At 36.6% G+C, this 20,875-nt stretch overlaps 1 protein-coding gene across 1 annotated transcript; it reads right to left on the bottom strand.

The window, feature by feature from the left end:
• Positions 1-1,896: 1,896 nt before the first annotated feature.
• Positions 1,897-15,961, bottom strand: LOC126831064 (beta-1,3-glucan-binding protein). The gene is made up of 12 exons (XM_056102905.1): positions 15,841-15,961; positions 14,399-14,482; positions 13,566-13,685; positions 11,551-11,672; positions 9,468-9,542; positions 8,076-8,142; positions 7,420-7,587; positions 6,052-6,129; positions 5,245-5,356; positions 3,889-3,957; positions 3,454-3,583; positions 1,897-2,118 (listed from the first exon to the last, which is right to left on the bottom strand). The coding sequence occupies exons 1-12, from the start codon at positions 15,941-15,943 to the stop codon at positions 1,912-1,914; spliced, it is 1,335 nt and encodes a 444-aa protein (XP_055958880.1). The 5' UTR covers positions 15,944-15,961; the 3' UTR covers positions 1,897-1,911.
• Positions 15,962-20,875: the final 4,914 nt, after the last annotated feature.

The following is a 20,875-nucleotide window of genomic DNA, read 5'->3' as shown; positions in this document are numbered from 1 at the left end:
TAAATGTTGCTTTATCTATTATTTCATCATCATTATCAATCCAGTAGTGAAACAGAACCGTAGATAATCCGGGATAATCTAAAAAAAATATATATTCTACTTATTATCGACTATTGGGATATATATTGGTAGTCAACTAGACTGGAGATCGCGAGTTCGATCCTTGGACGGAGGGCCTGACAAGGACAGCTGTCTAGTCGTTCGGATGGTACAAAAAATCGAGGTCCTGTGTACATATTGGCGTGCAAGTAAAAGATCCCTTGGCAGTTGGAATTCGATATAAGAGTAGGCTATAGTGCCGCTGCCTGGGCAAAATTCCCCTCATAGCATAGCTGTATGGCGTATGCCCGTCTTCATTAACCCAGTCGGAGCAGAACAGTAGGACGTTAAACCCCATTTCATTTCGTTTCTTCATTCCAGTTAAACCCTAGTTTTGCATTACTTGCTATATTGTTTTGAAGAAGTCAGAAATGTTCCGAAACTAACTAACCTTTAACTGTGAATTGTCCACCAGATGGCGATAAAGTAAAGGTCGGATTGTCTAAAGCGTCTGTTACATACACTGACAAAACAACTACCAATACCAGTTTTAACGTCATTGTGGTGGGCTCAAGATTGAAGTTTGAAACAAAATCTGGTTCAAACTCTCTGTAAGCCGATATAACGTGATGGACAAATGTTGTTTCTCACGTCTGACGATATAACAAAATTATCAAAGGGGTCAAAATCTGGGTCTAAAATGTTTGCAAGTCCAAGAAACTTGATGCACAATTGCTATGTCTAATGATATGGGGAGCCACAGTGGATAAGTAAGTAAGACGCTGGCTCACTAGCCTGGATGTCGCGGGTTTGATCCCGGTGTTGGCCGAGAATGTTCATCGGGATTTTCCGACGTTGTTTCTCTTTGTCAGTGGTGCGATACATCCTCGGTATCCGCAGTGGTCTCATTCCGTTCTACTTCACTAAACCCTGGGATAATCCATGAGGACTAGCAATTATTTTCCCATTGACTTCAATGTTAAATAGCTTTTTGCTCAACATTCCGTTGGTTCCAGTCTCTATAGGCAGAATGGGGACTACATTTGGCAATCTCCTCATTCTAATTTTGTAGACGGTTGACCGATTACATTTTTTGCTACGGGGATTTGATGTTGACTGGCGTCAAAATCTCACCTCCGACACTTTGTGTAATATCAAGGATCATTGTTGATGCAGTGTTGTCTAAATTTTTATTGTGCATTTGTGTATTTTAAAGAAATCAATATGTTAGACTCGACGCAAACTAGGTCATTTCGGGACTAATATGTGGTTCAATTTTATTTCAATAATTCCACCAATCCTCAGACATTCAGCAATTCGTCGTGGCATGCTCCTAATCAACCGTCCATTCACGATTTAGGGCAATCTGACCCACTCCTCTTGCAGTGCCACGGCCAGTTCTTGCAGTGTTGTCGGTTGACGTTGACGTCGACGAACACATCTCCCGATCAAATTAAACGTAACACACTAAAGCAAAGATACGCTAAACAGTAAATCTTATGCAAGAACCGATAGGAAAGCAAACATGGATAGGATAAACCAGCAAGCGGCAGTTTTCATCAACCCTTCCTTGAAGTGTCAAATTTGATAATGAACCTCTCCCACGTTTATGACGCTATTGCGTGTCGCATGTGCAGCTCAGTGGTTCTGTTCTGGCGATAAGTTCTTCATCTGTGAACATACTCTCAAAGCATGTCAAATGTCTATGACTATTTATCATATCACAACCTGCATAGGTATCTGCATTTCAATATCCCCTACTTTTTTTGAAGAGTAAATAAACACTGATTTCGGAGACTCAGTGAAAGCCATGATTTGTCCTGTAAAAAGAACACAAATGTAATTCTAATTGGTATTCTTTATTTTACAAGTTTACATATGTCTAAACTCTACATAATCCACGATCATGGCCACATCGTCTCCGTGCCAGGTGGGCAACCAATTATTTCTAGCTTCCCAGAAATTCTTCAATGGATCTTTATCAGTATTGTGCCATGGTTTAGGATAAGCGTATGTTGTATCATAATCTCCAAACATAGAGTATATTCCACCAACAGCCACGTTCAAAATCATGTAGAACTGAAAAGACAAAGGACTTATTAACAAATTTCTCTAACAATATGGGACCACGGTGGCAAAATGTGTAAGACGCTGGCTCGCTAGCCTGGGGTCGCGTGTACGATCCCTGCATTGGCCGAGAGAGTTCATCGGGATTTTCCGACGTGGTTTCCCCTTGTCAGTGGTGCAGGATGCAGGGTCTGACAAGAACAGCTGTCTAGTCGTTCGGATGGTACGAAAGGCTGAGGTCCCGTGTATACATTGGCGAACACGTAAAAGATCCCTTTGCAAATGGAATTCGATATAAGAGTAGGCCATAGTGCCACTGCACATGCAAGATTTCCCTCATAGCACCCTGTATGGTGTATTAGCCTAGTCAGAGAAGAACAGTAGGACGCTAGACACCATTTCATTTCATTTAATAATATGACAGTCATTCTGTATTCGGTTATAGTTCTGAGAAATGGTGGATTTAACTGATCTTTTAATATGATAAATACTATGACAGGCGTTGCATTGGAAGGATTATATATACCCCGTGCGGAATAGTTCCTTGGTTACAATATTTTCAGATTTAAACAGATCAAATTAGACTTTTCACTCTGAGGCGAGGTATGGAGCTGATGCCTGTATTCCCAGTTTGTAAATCTCGATTATTTTTTTCATTTCGGTATCAATAGTTTTCAAAATGATGATTACAGAATCTAAGACGCAATTGGTTACATTCTATTTATGATCCGTCGCAACAACTTTCCCATTTCACTTTTGCGTAGTGGTTTTTGTTGTCTATCTGGTGTTGAATTGAAGACATGTGTTTGAATTAAAATTGTTCGCCAGGCTGTGGCGAATAGTCATGATTGTGTCGTGGTAGGATAGCAAAGTTAAGAGGTTTGCCAAACATTATGTACGTCGGATATTTATTCAGTAAGTACCGACTGATTAAGTATAAAGGCAAATGACACGCGTTTAAAGGGACAATAACACTCTTGCTGACTTGAAAGCTCCAGAAAATAAATAATATCTCTATCTAAGTACTAGATGTTTAAGTGTCCTACCTGTTGTGTAAATTATCCATTACATCCTATTTTACTTGTCCAGAGGGTTCGAAAATATTTTTAAATCGAAGTTTCATTTGAAAAGGTTTACGTTAGACGTTTCAAACCATTATGTTGAATTTTTCAAAATTTTTAAATAAGGAGTTTTAAGATGAAATTTGTATCATCAATTAATTGAAATATTCTAAAATAGTACAATTTGTTGACTAGAATAAAGATTGGGACATATTATTCAGTTACAACAAGAGTGGTATTGAGCCTTTAACGAAACGAATTAATTATAAACGGTTTTAAAAATTACCTCGTGATCAAATGGTGCTATTTTGGTACCATGTGTCCAAGGATTATTACCCTGTAGTTTATAGTGATCCCATACAGTAGAACCATCTGGTATATCCATTCTAGTAACAACATCGCCATCAACATACAAACTGAAATAAATGAACACGTATTTACTTTTAAGTCAAATACACTTTCGACTTCAGGGGATAAATTCATTTGAATTTTAGCACGCAGTTAGTCAATAAACACAATGCAAGGGAGGTAACTATGAATGTTGGTACGCTAAGACTAGCACCCAGTGTTGTATGACAATTTTTGTTGACTCTATTATCCAAAAGGAAAATTGGGAGTTACATTTTTGTCATGTTTTGATGAATATTGATGAGTTTGAGGCGGGATGATCAGTAATCAGACAGGAATAAGTTTATTGTCAACAAAAGAAACAAAACCTTACATGATGTGATCAGGTGACCAGTCTAATTTATAATCGTGGAATCCATGCCAATCCCCAGTTGCCTTATATCTGAAAAGACCAATTTAATTATTATTTTACATGTTGAATGACAATATATAGCTGACTAGGTTCTATAGTTTACCAGGAAATTTATCCGTTTTACATTCTACACTGGTGTACTAAGTTATTTCTATATATTCTAATACTACACATGTCTTTTAGTCGCAATTTTCATTTATTTCCATTTCATGTAAACACGTTAAAGAGAGAGAGAGAGAGAGAGAGAGAGAGAGAGATGGGTTTAACGTCCACTCGACACAAACTAGGTCATTTCGGGACTAACATATGATTTAATTTTATTTCAATAATTCGCTTGCGCGTAGGGGTCTTTAGCAGTGGGAGGAAACCGGAGGACCCGGAGAAAACCCACGAGGTTGGACAGGCGACCCTACGCCTTGTCACGTACAACCGGGGATTCGAAACCATGCCAGTTGACTCAATGACAGGTCTTATGTTAAAGCACGCACGTGCTAACCATTCAGCCATCCAACCCCCCACACGTTAAAGGAGCTAAATGGCTAATATTTGGGACCTAGAAATTTACACAAATGGGTCGCAACGCATATAATAATGTAATATGAATGTATATAAACTGATTTACATTCGATCGTTTCCGTTTTTACTCTAATTTCAAATCAGTTATGTTCGGTGAAATACGCCAAAAGTCAAAATCGAATGGCAATTTCTAGCGTCAGGTTATTCCAGTCTACACCAATATTCTGCAGATAAGAATATGTCGTCACCCTTTGACATGACTTGTGGAATATGTCTAGCCTCGTGTTTCGAGTCACTTGTTACAAATGGCTCTGAAACGCATTATGGTACACGATTCGTGTACCAATTGTAAAATATTTATTTTGCTTTAAATATTGAATATCAGAAGTCCGTCTTTTCCCCGGTAAGATCACATCATTGATGTCGATTTAAATTGACAAATAATTTGTTTTCAATGTCGAAAATATTGGATGATATTGAGTTAGAGATTTAGCTAATTTAATCCCATGTGAGCCTACAGCGGTTCGAGCCGTCCACCCAGGCTTGTGTACAAAATAAAAATAAAATACTGTTGGAAATTTTATAATGTCAGGTTCCCACTGTCGTACGATGCGTTACGATAGGATTGTTCCCACCGAGTCCTTATAAGACCTGATAGGATCACTACGATAACTTCACGATTAAAACCACGATTTTAATCGTAGCACGAATCGTGATAAGCGTGTTGCAATATTAATTTGTGGTTTGAATACCAGACGCTTCTTGTTAGAATACCATCTATACAAGTCTGGGCGAACTTACTTCCAGTTAGGTACCGGGTGATCATGCTCCAAATCTGGACCGAAGTGAAGAGTGGACTGAACTCTCTGTATTCCAACCTTCTGACCATTATCCCATACAGCATGTTCGTTACCTGTATATATATAAACCAAAACAGGTTCTAGAAACAAAATAAATCATACGGAAGTTGGGTGTCGAAGCAGATTAGATCATCCATGACCGTGTCGTGGTTCGTTTCCACACACGAGTCGCCTATCTGACCTTGTCGGTTTTCACCTGTACTAACGACTCCTTAGCGATATGACTATTTCCTCCGACTATTTGTGTTTCGTCGTCAATGTTTGAGTCTGTTCCATTTTATCGTTATAGTCTACTTGATAATAACGCCAGACCAGGGGCGGATCCAGAGGTAGGACCCACACCCCATCACCCTGCTCAGCAAAAACAAAAATTGTAAAACAACACTTTTATGAGGAAATTATCCGGGTCGTGTGCTTTATCCTTCATCATCAGATGGTGGAATGGGATGGGCATTCAAAGCGCGAGATAATGATGTAGGCATGTGTGATATCACAATGAATGCTTTGCATCAATGAATTCACAATAAAAATTGATATCAAAAGGGGTGTTGGATATCTCTCTTTAAAAAGCTCAGCGTGTTTGAATGCCTACTTAATTGTACACTGTCAAATTTCCTCAACAGGAATCTGGAAAACACCCTCCTGCAAAAATTCCTGGATCCGCCTCTACAAATCTTACAGCTATATATTCATTTTGATTACTTTTCTATAAAATCCACTGGGTAATTAAATAACCAAACATGCTTACATGCTGCTTCCATAAAGTCTATTTCTCCAGATCGAGGCCAAAGTCCATAGTTATTCTTTCTTGGCATCATCCATATTGCTAGAATAAACAACATTCATTATGAATGTATTAATAATGAGAATAAACAATATTCATTATGAATGTATTAATAATGAGAATAAACAATATTCATTATGAATGTATTAATAATGAGAATAAACAATATTCATTATGAATGTATCAATAATGAGAATAAACAATATTCATTATGAATGTATTAATAATGAGAATAAACAATATTCATTATGAATGTATCAATAATGAGAATAAACAATATTCATTATGAATGTATCAATAATGAGAATAAACAATATTCATTATGAATGTATTAATAATGAGAATAAACAATATTCATTATGAATGTATCAATAATGAGAATAAACAATATTCATTATGAATGTATTAATAATGAGAATAAACAATATTCATTATGAATGTATTAATAATGAGAATAAACAATATTCATTATGAAGTGTATTAATAATGAGAATAAACAATATTCATTATGAATGTATTAATAATGAGAATAAACAATATTCATTATGAATGTATTAATAATGAGAATAAACAATATTTATTATGAATGTATTAATAATGAGAATAAACAATATTTATTATGAATGTATTAATAATGAGAATAAACAATATTCATTAAGAATGTATCAATAATGAGAATAAACAATATTCATTATGAATGTATTAATAATGAGAATGCTATAAGGGGTATAATTTGGAAGGGGGGGGGATATGACCTAACGCGCGCACTTAATATCATAAAGTCTGTCATTGAGGCAAGTCGCGTAGTTTCAACCCCACACCTGTATGTGACAGAGAAAGAGAGAGAAATGGGGTTTAACGTCCACTCGACACAAACTAGGTCATTTCTGGACTACAGTATGTAACAAGGAGTAATGGTACTTGACTAATCTGATAAGGGCCCTTATTATGTTAGTCCTGAAATGACCAAGTTTGTGCGGCAAACGAATTGTTGAAATAAAATTACCCTAGTTTGTGTCAAATTAATCTTAAACCCCTCTCAACCCTTTCCGTCTATAATTTTGTACGTGACAAGAAGTAGGGTCGTCTGCCATCCTCGTGGGTTTTCTCCGGGTTCTCTTATTTCATCCCACTAACCATATTATTATGTTAGTCCCAAAATGACCTAGTTTGTGTGGAGTGGAGTTAAAACCCAAGGGGATATCCCTGAAGAAACTCATAACGTGTTTAAATATTAATATTTCGATTTTTTTAAAATGTCCCAAATTTCAGAGCACCGGGAGGCTAATAGAATAGATTGTTAATGAGACTGGAAGTCGGGTTGTATTTTACCTGGCCATATCCAGTCACCTCTTGGTATCTGTGCACGAACTGTAACTTGGCCATATTTTAACGTTGGTTTACTGTCTATTCTAGCTGATAATATAGGTGGTAGGAGACCATCTTTAGCTTCTCTATAACATCCCCGAAAACCAGCATCCGTACACACGCCCCATGATTCTAGAAATAATGAAAACCAGCATCAGTACACACACCCCATGATTCTAGAAATAATGCATACATTTGAAAGTACAAGATCTGAGAACTTTGACATTAAATTTTAAAGTGTATTTTTGTTGATAGGCAGATTTTAAATGACTTTCATGACAGTAGCATCAATTAAAGATCGAATGATCGGTAAAAGTCTAATACAAAACTAATTTTAAAACTCATCTATTTGCGGTCTATTATGACACCCAGACTGTGTAGCGCCTTGAACATGCATACTAGCATGTAACTGTACGCGAAATAAATATACATATTATTATTATTAAAATATATAATATGCCGACATTCTTCAAAAAAGGGACAACCACTTTATCAGGACGGTCAGTTTCCAATTATCGGGAATTTTAAAAAGTTGTCTAAAAATAATTATAAGTATTGCACGCGGTATAATAAAGTTTTATAGTGTTTATGTAATTCGGCGATCGGAAATATATTCTTACTTTTCACATCTAAAACACCACTGTACAAATCTTTCGCAGAGTAATGTCCACTGTCAGCAGTTAATGTCTAAAATACAAAATAATATAAATCCAAATGTTCATCATGTTTATATATACAGAGTATGACACTTAAACACACATTATGACGTCACATTAATAATGATGTCATTGTAATAATCATATTAAACATACATTATGCAAGAGCTAAATCTGCCTATTGCAGGTCTTTCTTTAGGCCTGAAACGTGTTCTAAATTATTAATTAGAAATCAATTAATTTATCCAGGCCTTAATCAACTATCGAGGGCATCGGATTTCTGCGATATTAAATAGATTAGAACAGTTCAGCCATAGTTTGATTTAAGCTAAAAATGGAGAAGTGAGACTTAGCTTCGAACACGGAGGTTGACATTATTTGCACACGTCTTGTCAAACCTTCAAAGGCTAATATTATGTTCCCTCGCAATAGAGTAATTTGAATGAACTGTTATAGCAAGAATGACTAGCTCTTTATCTAAATCTTACATAATGTATCTTTAAACGACATTCGGGTTATTTTGTAGTCTTATATTAATTGGGGAGAAGATATTTCTGTATAGTATAAAGTTAGCTTTCAGGCTATTTTATCTGCTGTTGTGTCTCATACTATGTACATTTAATCGTCAAACACGTAATTATCTAATGTAATAATATTTAAAATACAAAATTCTATTAGTCTTTTATATCAATCATAATAATGATCGAGGCTATAGACCTAAAATTCAAACGCTTATATCTCGGTTCAGACTAGATCAATTTGACTGTGAAATTTTCAGCAAATTCCCTTTACATTATCTAGTCTTTTAACTATAATAGTGAGAACTGTCAGCTCTTTATCTAATCCTCGATAATGCCCCTTTAAGCATATTATGCGAGGCTTTAAATTGATACGATGATTTATTAAATCCACACCGATATGTCATACTCGAATTGTAATTGACTACAATAAGATTCAACGTCTAGGTGACACCCATTTTCGTTACCCCGTTATCTCCGATGGAGTAATTTAATAATAAAAGTTTAAAAAAAAATTAACGAAAAGAATTGAGGGTTTGATACAATTTGTCTGATTTGCCAGAATCGTGTTGGATCGTTGGGTGTGAATAAACGAAATAAAACATAATGACTTATTACTTCCTTGTCGTCCTGTCATCCAGCATACAAGTAATTATATTCTCTTGTTGCCGTGTCAGTAAGCATACAATTAAATATGATATACTACCTTGTTATCGTGTCAGCCAGGTGAAAGTAAATTATAATTTACTACCTTATCAGCGTGTTAGCCAGCGTATAGTCGAGTAATCTATTCTATTTAATAACTTCTCAAGTACCCGAGTCTTTTGTTAAAACTTACCGGTTTGATGTAAAGATGTCCATTTTTAACATAGAGATTTCTCTGATCGTTTGTGTAAACTTGAAATTCAGTATGCTGAAAAAAACAATATACATAAATAGCTAGGAACACTCAAGAATTAATTACGGATTAGAGAACAGGGGGGGGGGGTGGGGGGTATCAGTAAATTGATTATAATGGAGAATGATTATGACCAACATGACGGCATGGCAAGTTACCGTGTTAACGCATTATATTATTCTCTGCGACAACTATATACAGCATTTTATTCATTACCTTGTATTAGTTTTATTTTCTAGACACCTCAATATGCATACCTTATGTAAGAGATAAATCTACCTATTGCATGTCTTTATATTGGCTTCAAATGTTATATAAATTATTAATATGGACATTTAATAACATGGCAAGCGTTTAATCAACTCTCTAGACCACCTGATGGCCGAGATTTAAATGGTTTAGAACATACGTGAGATTTAACCTTTTAACGATAACATCGCTGAGAATAAAGTAATTTGAAATATATTCAATTTTCAATATCTATTCTAGAACACTTATAACACGAACAGTCAGCTCTTTATCTAAATCTTACATAAGAACCTTTAGCACCATGTAACCTATAGCAGTGATAAAAGGAATTTCCTAGCCCGTTTGATATAAAGTCACTGCATTGAAGGTAAGAGGCGTAATGTAAATTTATTTCATTCGCGACGACAAACTCGTCACAATTTCAAAAAGTGTAGAATATTAATTTGTGTAACATCTATGAAATGAAATGGGGTTTAACTTCATACTGTTTTGCTCCGAACTAGGCTAATGAAGACGGGCATACGCCATACAGTGTGCTATGAGGGAAATTTTGCCCGGGCAGCGGCGCTACGGCCTACTCTTATATCGAATTCCAACTGCCAAGAGATCTTTTACGTGCACGCCAATGTGTACACGGGGCCTCGGATTTTCGTACCATCCGAAAGACTAGACAGCTGTCCTTGTCAGCCCCTCCGTCCTGCATCACTAATAAGGGGGAACCACGCTGGAAAATCTGGATGAACTTTGTGTATAAATACACAAACTGATAATCTAACAGAAATGATATATCTATTTTGTTTCGTAGCATATATTTAGACGTAGGCCTTACTATAAATAAAGGTTCATTATGTTTATTTACAAAACGGTGGGAGGAGGACTGAAGTGATTCCTTGGATGTTTATAGCACACAACAAAGAACTTGAAACAATAATAAAACATTGCTGCTGGTGAAATCTAAAATACGAAATATAACACGAAAGAAAACGAAAAACGATTGTAAAACATCTGTGAATTCTGTGCATATTACAGAATTTAAAAAAAAAACCTAGAACGTTGACATATCTATAACGGGCTCGGCTTGAATATCACGATATGAATTAAAGATACATTCCTGTGTACAAACTCGGTGATTTGATGATGTATTTGAACTAAAAACATATTCAAACTAAGTAATCTATCAAAATTTTGCTTCAAATCCTTCTCAAAACACTGTTTACTTAAGGAATACCCCCCGCTATAAAAATATATATTAAAAGAGGCCACGTTTGTGTCACGTGACTTCGATGATGAACTACCTAGCAACGGGTGCAAAGTCGGAGGAGAATTCATTGCATATACAAGACGATGTTGTCTTTAATCGCTATCCATTTATCATAAATATCGAAGCCTAATTAAATTCTCGGATTATCCACTGCCCAAGTTTTTTTCCGTGGTTTTTAACTCAGAAACTGTTGTACGTCTAACTCTTCATAAAGTTTATCAACATGTACATCACGCGCTCAATCTCCGCGTTCGTGCAACCTTTGACGTCACGCGAGCAGACATTCCTAATCGTCGTCCTGCCGATTAGGGAAATCCTTACATGTTTGTCCTGTATGCGCTCCATGAGTGTTTTTCAGGGAATCCAGTATTTTTCTAGTAAGTAAGATTGGATATTTCTACTTTCCATATATACCAAAATTGCCACACTTTTATTGGAAATAACCACCAGATAAATGCTTTCCTGGGAACGTATCTTTAATGTATTTAAAAAGCGAAAGTAGTTTATATTTACCCATTCGCCGGCGGCTGTTACTTGAACAAACCAATTATTCAAATCTAACTTATTACCATTAAAATCATCTCTAAAAGAAACGGCACCACGCATTCGTCTTGGTGGAAGTGTTGCCAAGGGAGCTGATTGAAAAATAAAGAATACAATATATATTGGTATACTACGTGAAGAAAATAACGAGATCCAGAAATTGTGATCTTAATAATAATAATAATAATAATAATAATAATGTAGTTATATAGCCTTATCTTTAAAGTTACAATTTCATATTTTTAAGTTATATTTTTAAAATGTATTAAAATAGGCCTACAGCCCTAAAATAGATGGTATCTATAAACAGTCCTAGCTACCTTGTTAAAGAATAATCCTATTATTCCGGTAATTCACTATTGCCAGTTGAGAAATTGGCAAAAATATCATTTTCAACTTCAAATTCAAACGTTTGAAGATAGCTATTCCATGGTGGGGAATAGGAAAACAAGGGAGGTAATTGTGTTATTATTTCCGGTGTGAAGATTTTTAAGTGTGAGAAAGATAACCTATGATCGTATAAATAGTGAATTGACAACCTATTGAGCAAAAGACAGAGACATAATTATGTTTGACTTTCTTAGAAAATATGAAATTGTAACTTTAAGTGGGATTTAGCGATTGGGAAACAATCATTGGTTTTATTCTAAAAGCACGACGTTTCAACAAGTATCCTCTTATCATTATCGACTAATATCCTATTATCTTGTTTTGTTGGTTTTTTTTGTTTAATCTTTTACTTCTTATTGTTATTGTTACTTAAACTCTGTAAATGGCTTCATCATGCAACTCAAGTTTACTAAATGTTATTGATAACGATAAGAGGATACTTGTCGAAACGTCGTGCCATCAGAATAAAACCAGTGATTGTTTCCTATAGAAGCATTAAAGTAACACTGCCACCTTTTAAAATATATAACATAAACGAAATTTGTCAAAATCTCTCTCTCTCTCTCTCTCTCTCTCTCTCTCTCTCTCTCTTCATTAGTTGAATTAATCTTGTGATACCTTAGATTGGCATTATGCTATTCACGTCTGATGATGAACACAATCTGATTAAATATTGAATCACAAACACCTGCAATCGCCCACTATTCTATTTCTGAGGGGTAGACCAATATATACATCAGGTGTTATTGGTTTATATCTCCCATTAAAAATAGATTACCATGGATAAAAAACATATAGGTAAACGACTGACAATACAGGACTAGTTAATGGTCATGAATTTAAAAATACCGAAAATCGTGTGTGCAATATCAAGTAACATCAACCATTGTCCGCCATTCCTTTCGACCTTTAGATGCTATTCTATTGGTATAATAACTGGACGTGAGGTACGTGGTTGTGGTATATTACATAATAATACATATGTAGTATTACATAATAATAGTTAAATACATGTATATTGTATTTACTTATATTGTATATTGTTTACTTATAAGCAATTTATATTTCACAGTTGGAATACGCTATTAGAAGTTTTAACCGTAAACAGTTGGTTCCAGTTTGTACCTCATCCTATGGGGTCGAAACATTGGCCTGCGTCCTTGCAAGCTCAGTCTCTTTTCGGCTCTCATACTCTTACAATCATAGCTGTTTGTTTATGGCACGGAGATTGATTCTGTATGTCGAATAAAAAACTAGACAACTTGCTGGTATTATGACTTGTAAGCGACAGAATTTGATAAGAATGGACAGTTGTTATAGAGCGTGAATCTCTTACTGTAATCAGTGTACAAAAATGATGATGTAAATGTGGTGAAATAGCGCGTAGGTGTAAAGCCGAGCTGTTAAGTGGGGTGGGGCATACATGTACCAAACGTGCGTATTGGCTGGTTAGCAGTAGCCTATTGTAAAATAGTTGTTCCAATGTAGGCTCCTCTCTAGACCATGTAAACTAATATAAGTTTCCCGATATGTTCCAAGGACGACAGCCAAACTTAAACACGATTTTATGGCCAAATATGTAAATCTTTACTTACCAAAATTCCATTCTTGACTTGGACTTTCCACTAAATCACCAATTCCGAATTGTACATACGTATAAAACTGTACTTTCTTTACAGATTTCAGGTTGGGGTCGGTAAAACGCCATGTATCATCTGTAAGTTCAACGTTATGTCTTTACACAATATAACTTCTTAAATATACTCACGATGCATTTAATCATTTTCGAAACATATATACACTCATGACAAATTTAATCATTTTCGAAATATATACTCACGAAAATTTAAGCATTTTCGAAATATATACTCACGATACATTTAATCATTTTCGAAATATATACTCACGATACATTTAAGCATTTTCGAAATATATACTCACAATATATTTAATCATTTTCGAAATATATACTCACGATACATTTTATCATTTTCGAAATATATACTCACGATACATTTTATCATTTTCGAAATATATACTCACGATTCATTTGTATTTACGATACATTGTTTTATTTTTGAAACATGCCCCGACTATACATTTAAATATATTTTATTTCGATTCACGGGGACCTCCTGATTAGTGAGCCAGCGTCTGAGTGACTGGGTCACCATGGCTACCGTGATAATGGATAATTTAATTTAATGGATAATTTACACAGCAGGTAGGACACTTACACATCTAGTACTTAGAATAAGGCTATTTTTTATTTTCTGGAGCTGTCAAGCCAGCAAGAGTGTAATTGTCCCTTTAAACAAACAAACCCGCATGTCATTCTTACCAGATTTAACAGCATAAAATAATAATAATAAATGTTTACATGTTATTCTTACCAGATTTAATCAAGTATATAATAATAAATTCTTACCAGATTTAATAGCAACACCAATATGTTCATCTTTATCGTCATTTATTTTATAAATAAAACCAACTTGTTGAATACCAGGGGAATCTAAAAAGATAATAAAATATATCAATGTATTGAAGCATTCTAATTTAAAAAATTTTCAAAAGATTATACGACCCTCAATTTGTGGGGAGGGGGGGTTGGATGGCTGAATGGTTAGCACGTGCGCGCTGTATCATAAAGTCTGTCATTGGGTCAACTGTCGGGGTTTCGATTCCCCGGATGTACGTGACAAGGAGTAGGGTCGCCTGTCCAACCTATCACTGCTAAAGACCCCTTGGCTCAAGCGAATTATGTGAATAAAATTGAACCACATGTTAGTCCCGAAATGACCTAGTTTGTGTCGAGTGGATGTTAAACCCCATTTCTCTCTCTCTCTCCCTCAATTTGTCAAACCTACCAAGAACAGAAAATAGTACTGTACAATGGATGGATGCATGATCTTGACAGAGTTCATCTGGCTTATTCCTGTTCTTAAAACCGTTTCATCTGCGAACAAATGCATGGGAAAATAACAACATGGCTGCCATTACAGATCAGACAAGTTTGGTATTTAGATTGAAATAAAATCCGTTTAAATCTCTTATCACTAGTAGGATCTTCTAGCCCAATTTATATTTTATAGCGAGGTCGCGATGTCTGAATCTTATCATTCGAACAAAAATTATCTTCAAGGTTAGTTGAAGAAATGACCTGATAAATAAAACGACTGCATGGTTTCGATGACATATCTGACCTGTATATAGTGAGCTGTAAAGTGGCAAAGGGTTAATATGTGGGCATTTAAAACCTTTAATCCAAAATATCTTATTGATTTTAACTATCAGGGAGTAAAAATGTTTCTATTCGAAACAGCCAGTTAAATTCTACATGTGAAATCAGTTTCCCCCGTTGGTAATTGTTAAATCCAAGAGATCACACTGCACAACGTCTTGGTCTTGAAGCGAGTTCTCATGCTACTCAGATCCTTCCCCAGGAAGAAATTACAACTAAACATAACATGTAACAGATAATAGACCAACATCATAATGATAGGAACTTTATTATAAGGATGAACGAGACATAAGTAGCAAGGAACTCTATTCCAAATGTGTTTTACTGCCAGTAAACTCGTGGTTATATAGTATCCAACAATTAGGGATGCGAACTTCTTATAAGGATATTGAGTCTAACAACACAAAGTCATCATCATAATTATATTGATCAGGATTAAGAAATCACCTGTCGACACGTAGTAATACGTGTGTAAAGACCGATGATTGCTTCCGTATAAATTGTGCTTCGAGTTGGTTCCAATACCATATTGTTGGGGTAATGGATCCATAGTGAAAGTAAAAGTAAGATTTGTTAAAGTCTCTATAACAAAGACTCGACAGGTGCGGAAATATTGAATTCAAACATACCTGCACTAGTAAATACCCCACCGCTGGATTCCAAGGAAAACTTTGGCACCGGTACGGCACCAGACAAGCACACCACAGCTAGTAACGCTATCACCGTATACATGATTTCTGCTAGAAGTGACTTAAGCAGAGGGTTTTATATTGTATTTAAAGTAAGGCATCAGATAATATGAAGGTCGCGCTAAATGCAGGACAAACATCTACCGGTACACAAATAGTGCACATAACATCCAAATGTCAAAATATACGGCAATGATAATGCTTTTTACAATGACAAAATATATATACTGCTATGTCACCAATAGTGCACATAACATTCAAAATATCAAAATATACGGCAATGATAATGCTAATGACAAAAATATATATATACTGCTATGTCACGATGAATACAGATCTATTGGATGCATGCACCATGCATGAGGTAACAGTAAAGTTTGGTCGATCGTGAAGTCAAGGGTATGCAACTTGTTAGATTCAGCAGCCCATACTGCACACAGAGACTCACCTACTTCATACTTGGAGCAGAGCTAACTGTGGACAGATCGACTAAGTTTGGTATGTCATCACCCGTTTCTAGGAATGAAATGAAATGGGGTTTAACGTCCTACTGTTCTGGGTTAATGAAGACTGGCATACGCCATACAGTGTGCTGAGTGGATTTTCGATACTGTTGTATCGAATTCCAACTGTCAAGGAGTCTTTTACGTGCATAATACACGGGACCTCGGTTTTTTGTCCCACCCGAACGACTAGGCAGCTGTCCTTCGCCCTGCATCACTGCATGTCAATGTATACACGGGATCTCGGTTTACCGTCCCATCCGAACGATTAGGTAGCTGTCCTTATCAGGATCTTCGTCCGGCGCCACTGGCAAGGGGAAGCCCCGTTTCAATAAGGAGTCTCACGGTGTAAAGAGGTGTATCATGAGCGAGGCAGGATATACTTCCTCTTTCTGGACCTCATGGTTCTGGTTTGTGCCACCTTGAAATATTACGTACTGTATTGACAGATCAGTCATGTCAAGTTACGCGATGTGCTGCAAATTATGAACGTGTCCCTTTGATTACTGGAAGGGAATATATTGCTGAGCTAACTGATTACGGTTAGGATATCCAATTCAATGGAACCAATTTTTTCAAAAAAAAGAGCTCTTTTCCCAAGCCTACAAAGAGATTTGAACACGATAGATTGGCATCTGTTCAATGGGATGCCTGGCTGTCTCCTGAACCATTTGAAAGGATACTGACATAGCCTGGGTCAGATTCCCGTCGATGGTATCTTTATAAAGAATAAGTATTCTTTCAATCCAATAGAATTCAGATTTCTGTGGGTCTAACTAGAATTTGGGGGTTACATGGCCATATTTGAATACTAGTATACGATACAGGAAGACAAGATCTATTTACATAGGAAGAATAAAACCACCACCTGTATCATTCGAATGAAAACTATCAAGCGAAATTGCCAGATAGAACAGACATTTGCCGAAGGGCGTGCGCGTTGTATCATAAGGTCTGTCTTTGATTCAACTGACGTGGTTTCGATTCCCCGTTGTACGTGACAAGGTTAGGACCGCCTGCCCAACCTCGTGGGTTCTCTCTGGGTCCCCCGGTTTCCTCCCACTGCTAAAGACCCCTACGCGCGAGCGAGTTATTGCAATGAAATTGAACCATATGTTAGTCCCGAAATGACCTAGTTTGTGACAAGTGGACGTTACACCTCCCTCTCCCTCGGCGAGAAGCATTAAATCTTAAACGGTGTTGATCTTATGTGATATTGGGGATCACGTGGCTAAGTGGGTAAGACGCTAGCTCGCTAGCCTGGAGGTCGGGTGTTCGATCCCTGCATTGGCCGAGAAAGTTCATCCAGATTTTCCGGCGTGGTTCTCCCTTGTCAGTGATGCAGGACGGAGGGGCTGACAAGGAAAGCTGTCTAATCGTTCGGATGGGACGAAAAACCGAGGTCCCGTATACACATTGGCGTGCACGTAAAAGATCCCTTGGCAGTTAGAATTCGATATAAGAGTAGGCCGTAGTGCCGCTGTCCGGGCAAAATTTCCCTCATAGCACACTGTATGGCGTATGCCCGTCTTCATTAGCCCAGGTTAGGAGCAGAACAGTAGGACGTTAAACTCCATTTCATTTCATTTATGTGATATTTTGATGGGATAAAATGTACAGTTTTCGTTTCGAAATATTAAGCAGGCCTCGGGTTGTTTATTAATTTTAGTTTTGATTTTACCTCAGATTGGAGACAACTGTGGATTTAACAAAATTCATCAAGCAAATCAATATATCAATCTTAATCTAGTCGATACTTTACCAAAATTAACCAGGTCCAGTTAGAATGACACGAATAAATAGACCCATACTACAAGGTTATGAATATGCAGGAAAACGACATCTGCAGAAGGGAGATTAGCAGTTTATTCATCTATAATTACATGGCAAATATACCAGTTAACTGTCTATCATTTTTATTGTAAAGAAACGCTTAGTAATTGTCGACGATACTCGCTCAATCATTCTGACTGTATAAATATTTCTACCAAATTTAATCTCAAAAAGACAGGCGAAGAAATATTCAAGGTTTCCCTCAATAATCTTATCTTTTGAGATTATGAAGAATCATTTGAATATTTGTTATATTGACTTTTGATCATTATGTTTATGATAAGCTTGAAAACTTATAAATAGTCCGTACATTCCCTTGTTTTTATTCATTCTATACTTAATAAAAACATGGTAATGCACGGACTTTTTAGATTTGTTTCGTTTTCTCTTGTCTAGTGACAGTCAATTATTTTTATAAATTGACACATTGCCAGATATCCTCTCACAGTCTCATATAACAGCTTTTATCACTCGTTACTTCAGTCAGTTATAAAGAATGATAACTCGTGTTTTCCTTTTGCTTTCGTCACTTCCGTTTTTTCAGATCTTCATTACGCATCTATCATAGCAATGAAGCCTGTGTTAAAATTATATTTGAAATGTGTTTAACCAGTTCTATCACATATGTGATAATGACTGACACCAATATTGTCCTTTAAGGGATATTGGACATGTTTAACCAGTTCTATCATATATGTGATAATGACTGACACCAATATTGTCCTTTAAAACTCCAAACGTAATCATTTACGTAATCTTGTTGCTAAACAATCGAACAATTCTTGATTTTCACATGTCGTGAAGTCGGGTGTAAACAGAGAGTCCGGGGTAAAAAAGCCATTTCGACCAGAATATCTCGGTCGGGGTCTTCATCCCCGCAAATTTAAAAACAATCCGTTAAAGCAAGTCTGATCTGAAAGTATTTACAAGGTATTGTAGACGTCAGAGCAGTGACGACCATCCTCCCCATGTATACCAGAACATACCCCTAGTCAGTACCGGCTTGAAATGTAAAATGGGACAAATACCACCCCCACCCCTCTCCCCTTCACACATTTGGTGACCCCACACATTTTGGGTTGGATACAAGATCCAAAGTTCCATTGGTTGACCGAAAGATTCTAATTTAGATTTTGTAATACGAAGGTCATTCTCTGGACCCTCATTTGGCCCAAAAAGAACTTAGTGGGTAATTTGGCTCCTTTTAGTAGACATCTTTGTCGTCAGTTCGTCAGGAAATGTGAGATCATTCACACAGTAGTGACTGTTGTCTTTAAAAAGGACTGGCTGGGATTCGTATTTTGATTGAAGCTTCATCTCAAGTTTATATACAAAAAAATGTTCAATTTTATTTAACTTATGTTACTGGTCTAGAAATAAAACTAAACCATATATTATTATGTTAGTCCCGAAATGACCTAGTTCGTGTCGAGTGGACCATCTCTCTCTCTCTCTCCCTCTCTCTCTCTCACACACACACACACACACACACACATTCATTTGATTCTAGTTCACAATATGAAGACATATCCAAACTTTCCCCTGCACGCCATTCCCCCACCTATATCACAACTGGTGTCCATAGCCAACGTGAATGTTTTTAGCAAAACTGTAGAACTTGCATAGAAGGTTAATGGCGTATATGTTCGAGATGGCGGGATTAAATTAGATAAGGCCCTTTATATTGTGAATGAACAAAAGAAACAAATAATTTAACAGTGAATCTGATCTTCACACTACGTAATACTATCTGGGGATTTCCGAGGCCGATGTTCACGTGTATTTCGGGGCTGACCAGAAATATGTGTCTGGTTGTTGGGATGTGAAATATAACGGAGATCCACACGTGTACATGTTTCTAGAAAAATAGAATTGCCATCAGTAATCCCAGAATTGTCCAGACGTAAAAAGAGAGAGAGAGAGAAGGAGAGAGAGAGAGAGAGAGAGAGAGAGAGAGAGAGCGAGAGATGGGGTTTACCTTTTAGTGTATCGATTAATCTGAGAAATGTAAACGCCGTAAGCTCGTGATTTTATTTCAACAATTCGCTTGTGCGTAGGGGTCTTTAGTTGTGGGGGGAAACTGGAGGACCCGGAGAAACTCTCGAGGTTAGACCGGCAACCCTACTCCTTGTCACGTACGTCCAGTACAAGCTAAGTAGACCCGACTTCAGGAAACTATGGGTGGGGTTACTCTGACTCAGCCGATGCTTGATAAGGAATAGATAATCCTGGTCGAAACATCGTAATGTTAGGTTCCCCACTATCATGATTCGTAGAGTTGCTATATAACCTGCTTCTGGATGGCGCGAGGGATTAGCCAATGCAGCCATACACGGAACTGTGGGTAAACCACTAGAAAGGTCAACGGTGATTGATTAATCAATGCTCACACGACCTTCTACTACAACTGGTCAGACCTTCGTGTAGTACAGGCCATCGAAAGTATAAAAAACCCAACGAAATATAAATCTGTATTTTAATCAGATTGGGTTTGAAGAGTCTGTGTTTACAACATTGGTTGTTAAATATTTGCTACTTTACATTCGTCACATGCATTCAGGTTCTAGTAAACCACATAAATGACCGTCTAATAAAACGAAGAGAAGTAAATTCAATTGTGAAAAACAACTTTATTAATC

This window comes from Patella vulgata, chromosome 8, assembly GCF_932274485.2.
Source record: "Patella vulgata chromosome 8, xgPatVulg1.2, whole genome shotgun sequence".
NCBI classification, from domain to species: Eukaryota; Metazoa; Mollusca; class Gastropoda; family Patellidae; genus Patella; species Patella vulgata.
The sequence above is the reverse complement of the archived record's forward strand: the minus strand, read 5'-3'. Positions and strand labels throughout refer to the sequence as shown.

Coding starts and splice junctions, on each gene's coding strand:
- LOC126831064 (XM_056102905.1), bottom strand. CDS start 15,943: ATGTATACGGTGATAGCGTTACTAGCTGTGGTGTGCTTGTCTGGTGCC. Junction 3,584..3,888: donor TGGTCACCTGATCACATCAT/GTAAGGTTTTGT, acceptor CATTTATTTCAG/TTTGTATGTTGATGGCGATG. Junction 2,119..3,453: donor TAGCACCATTTGATCACGAG/GTAATTTTTAAA, acceptor TTGTCTTTTCAG/TTCTACATGATTTTGAACGT.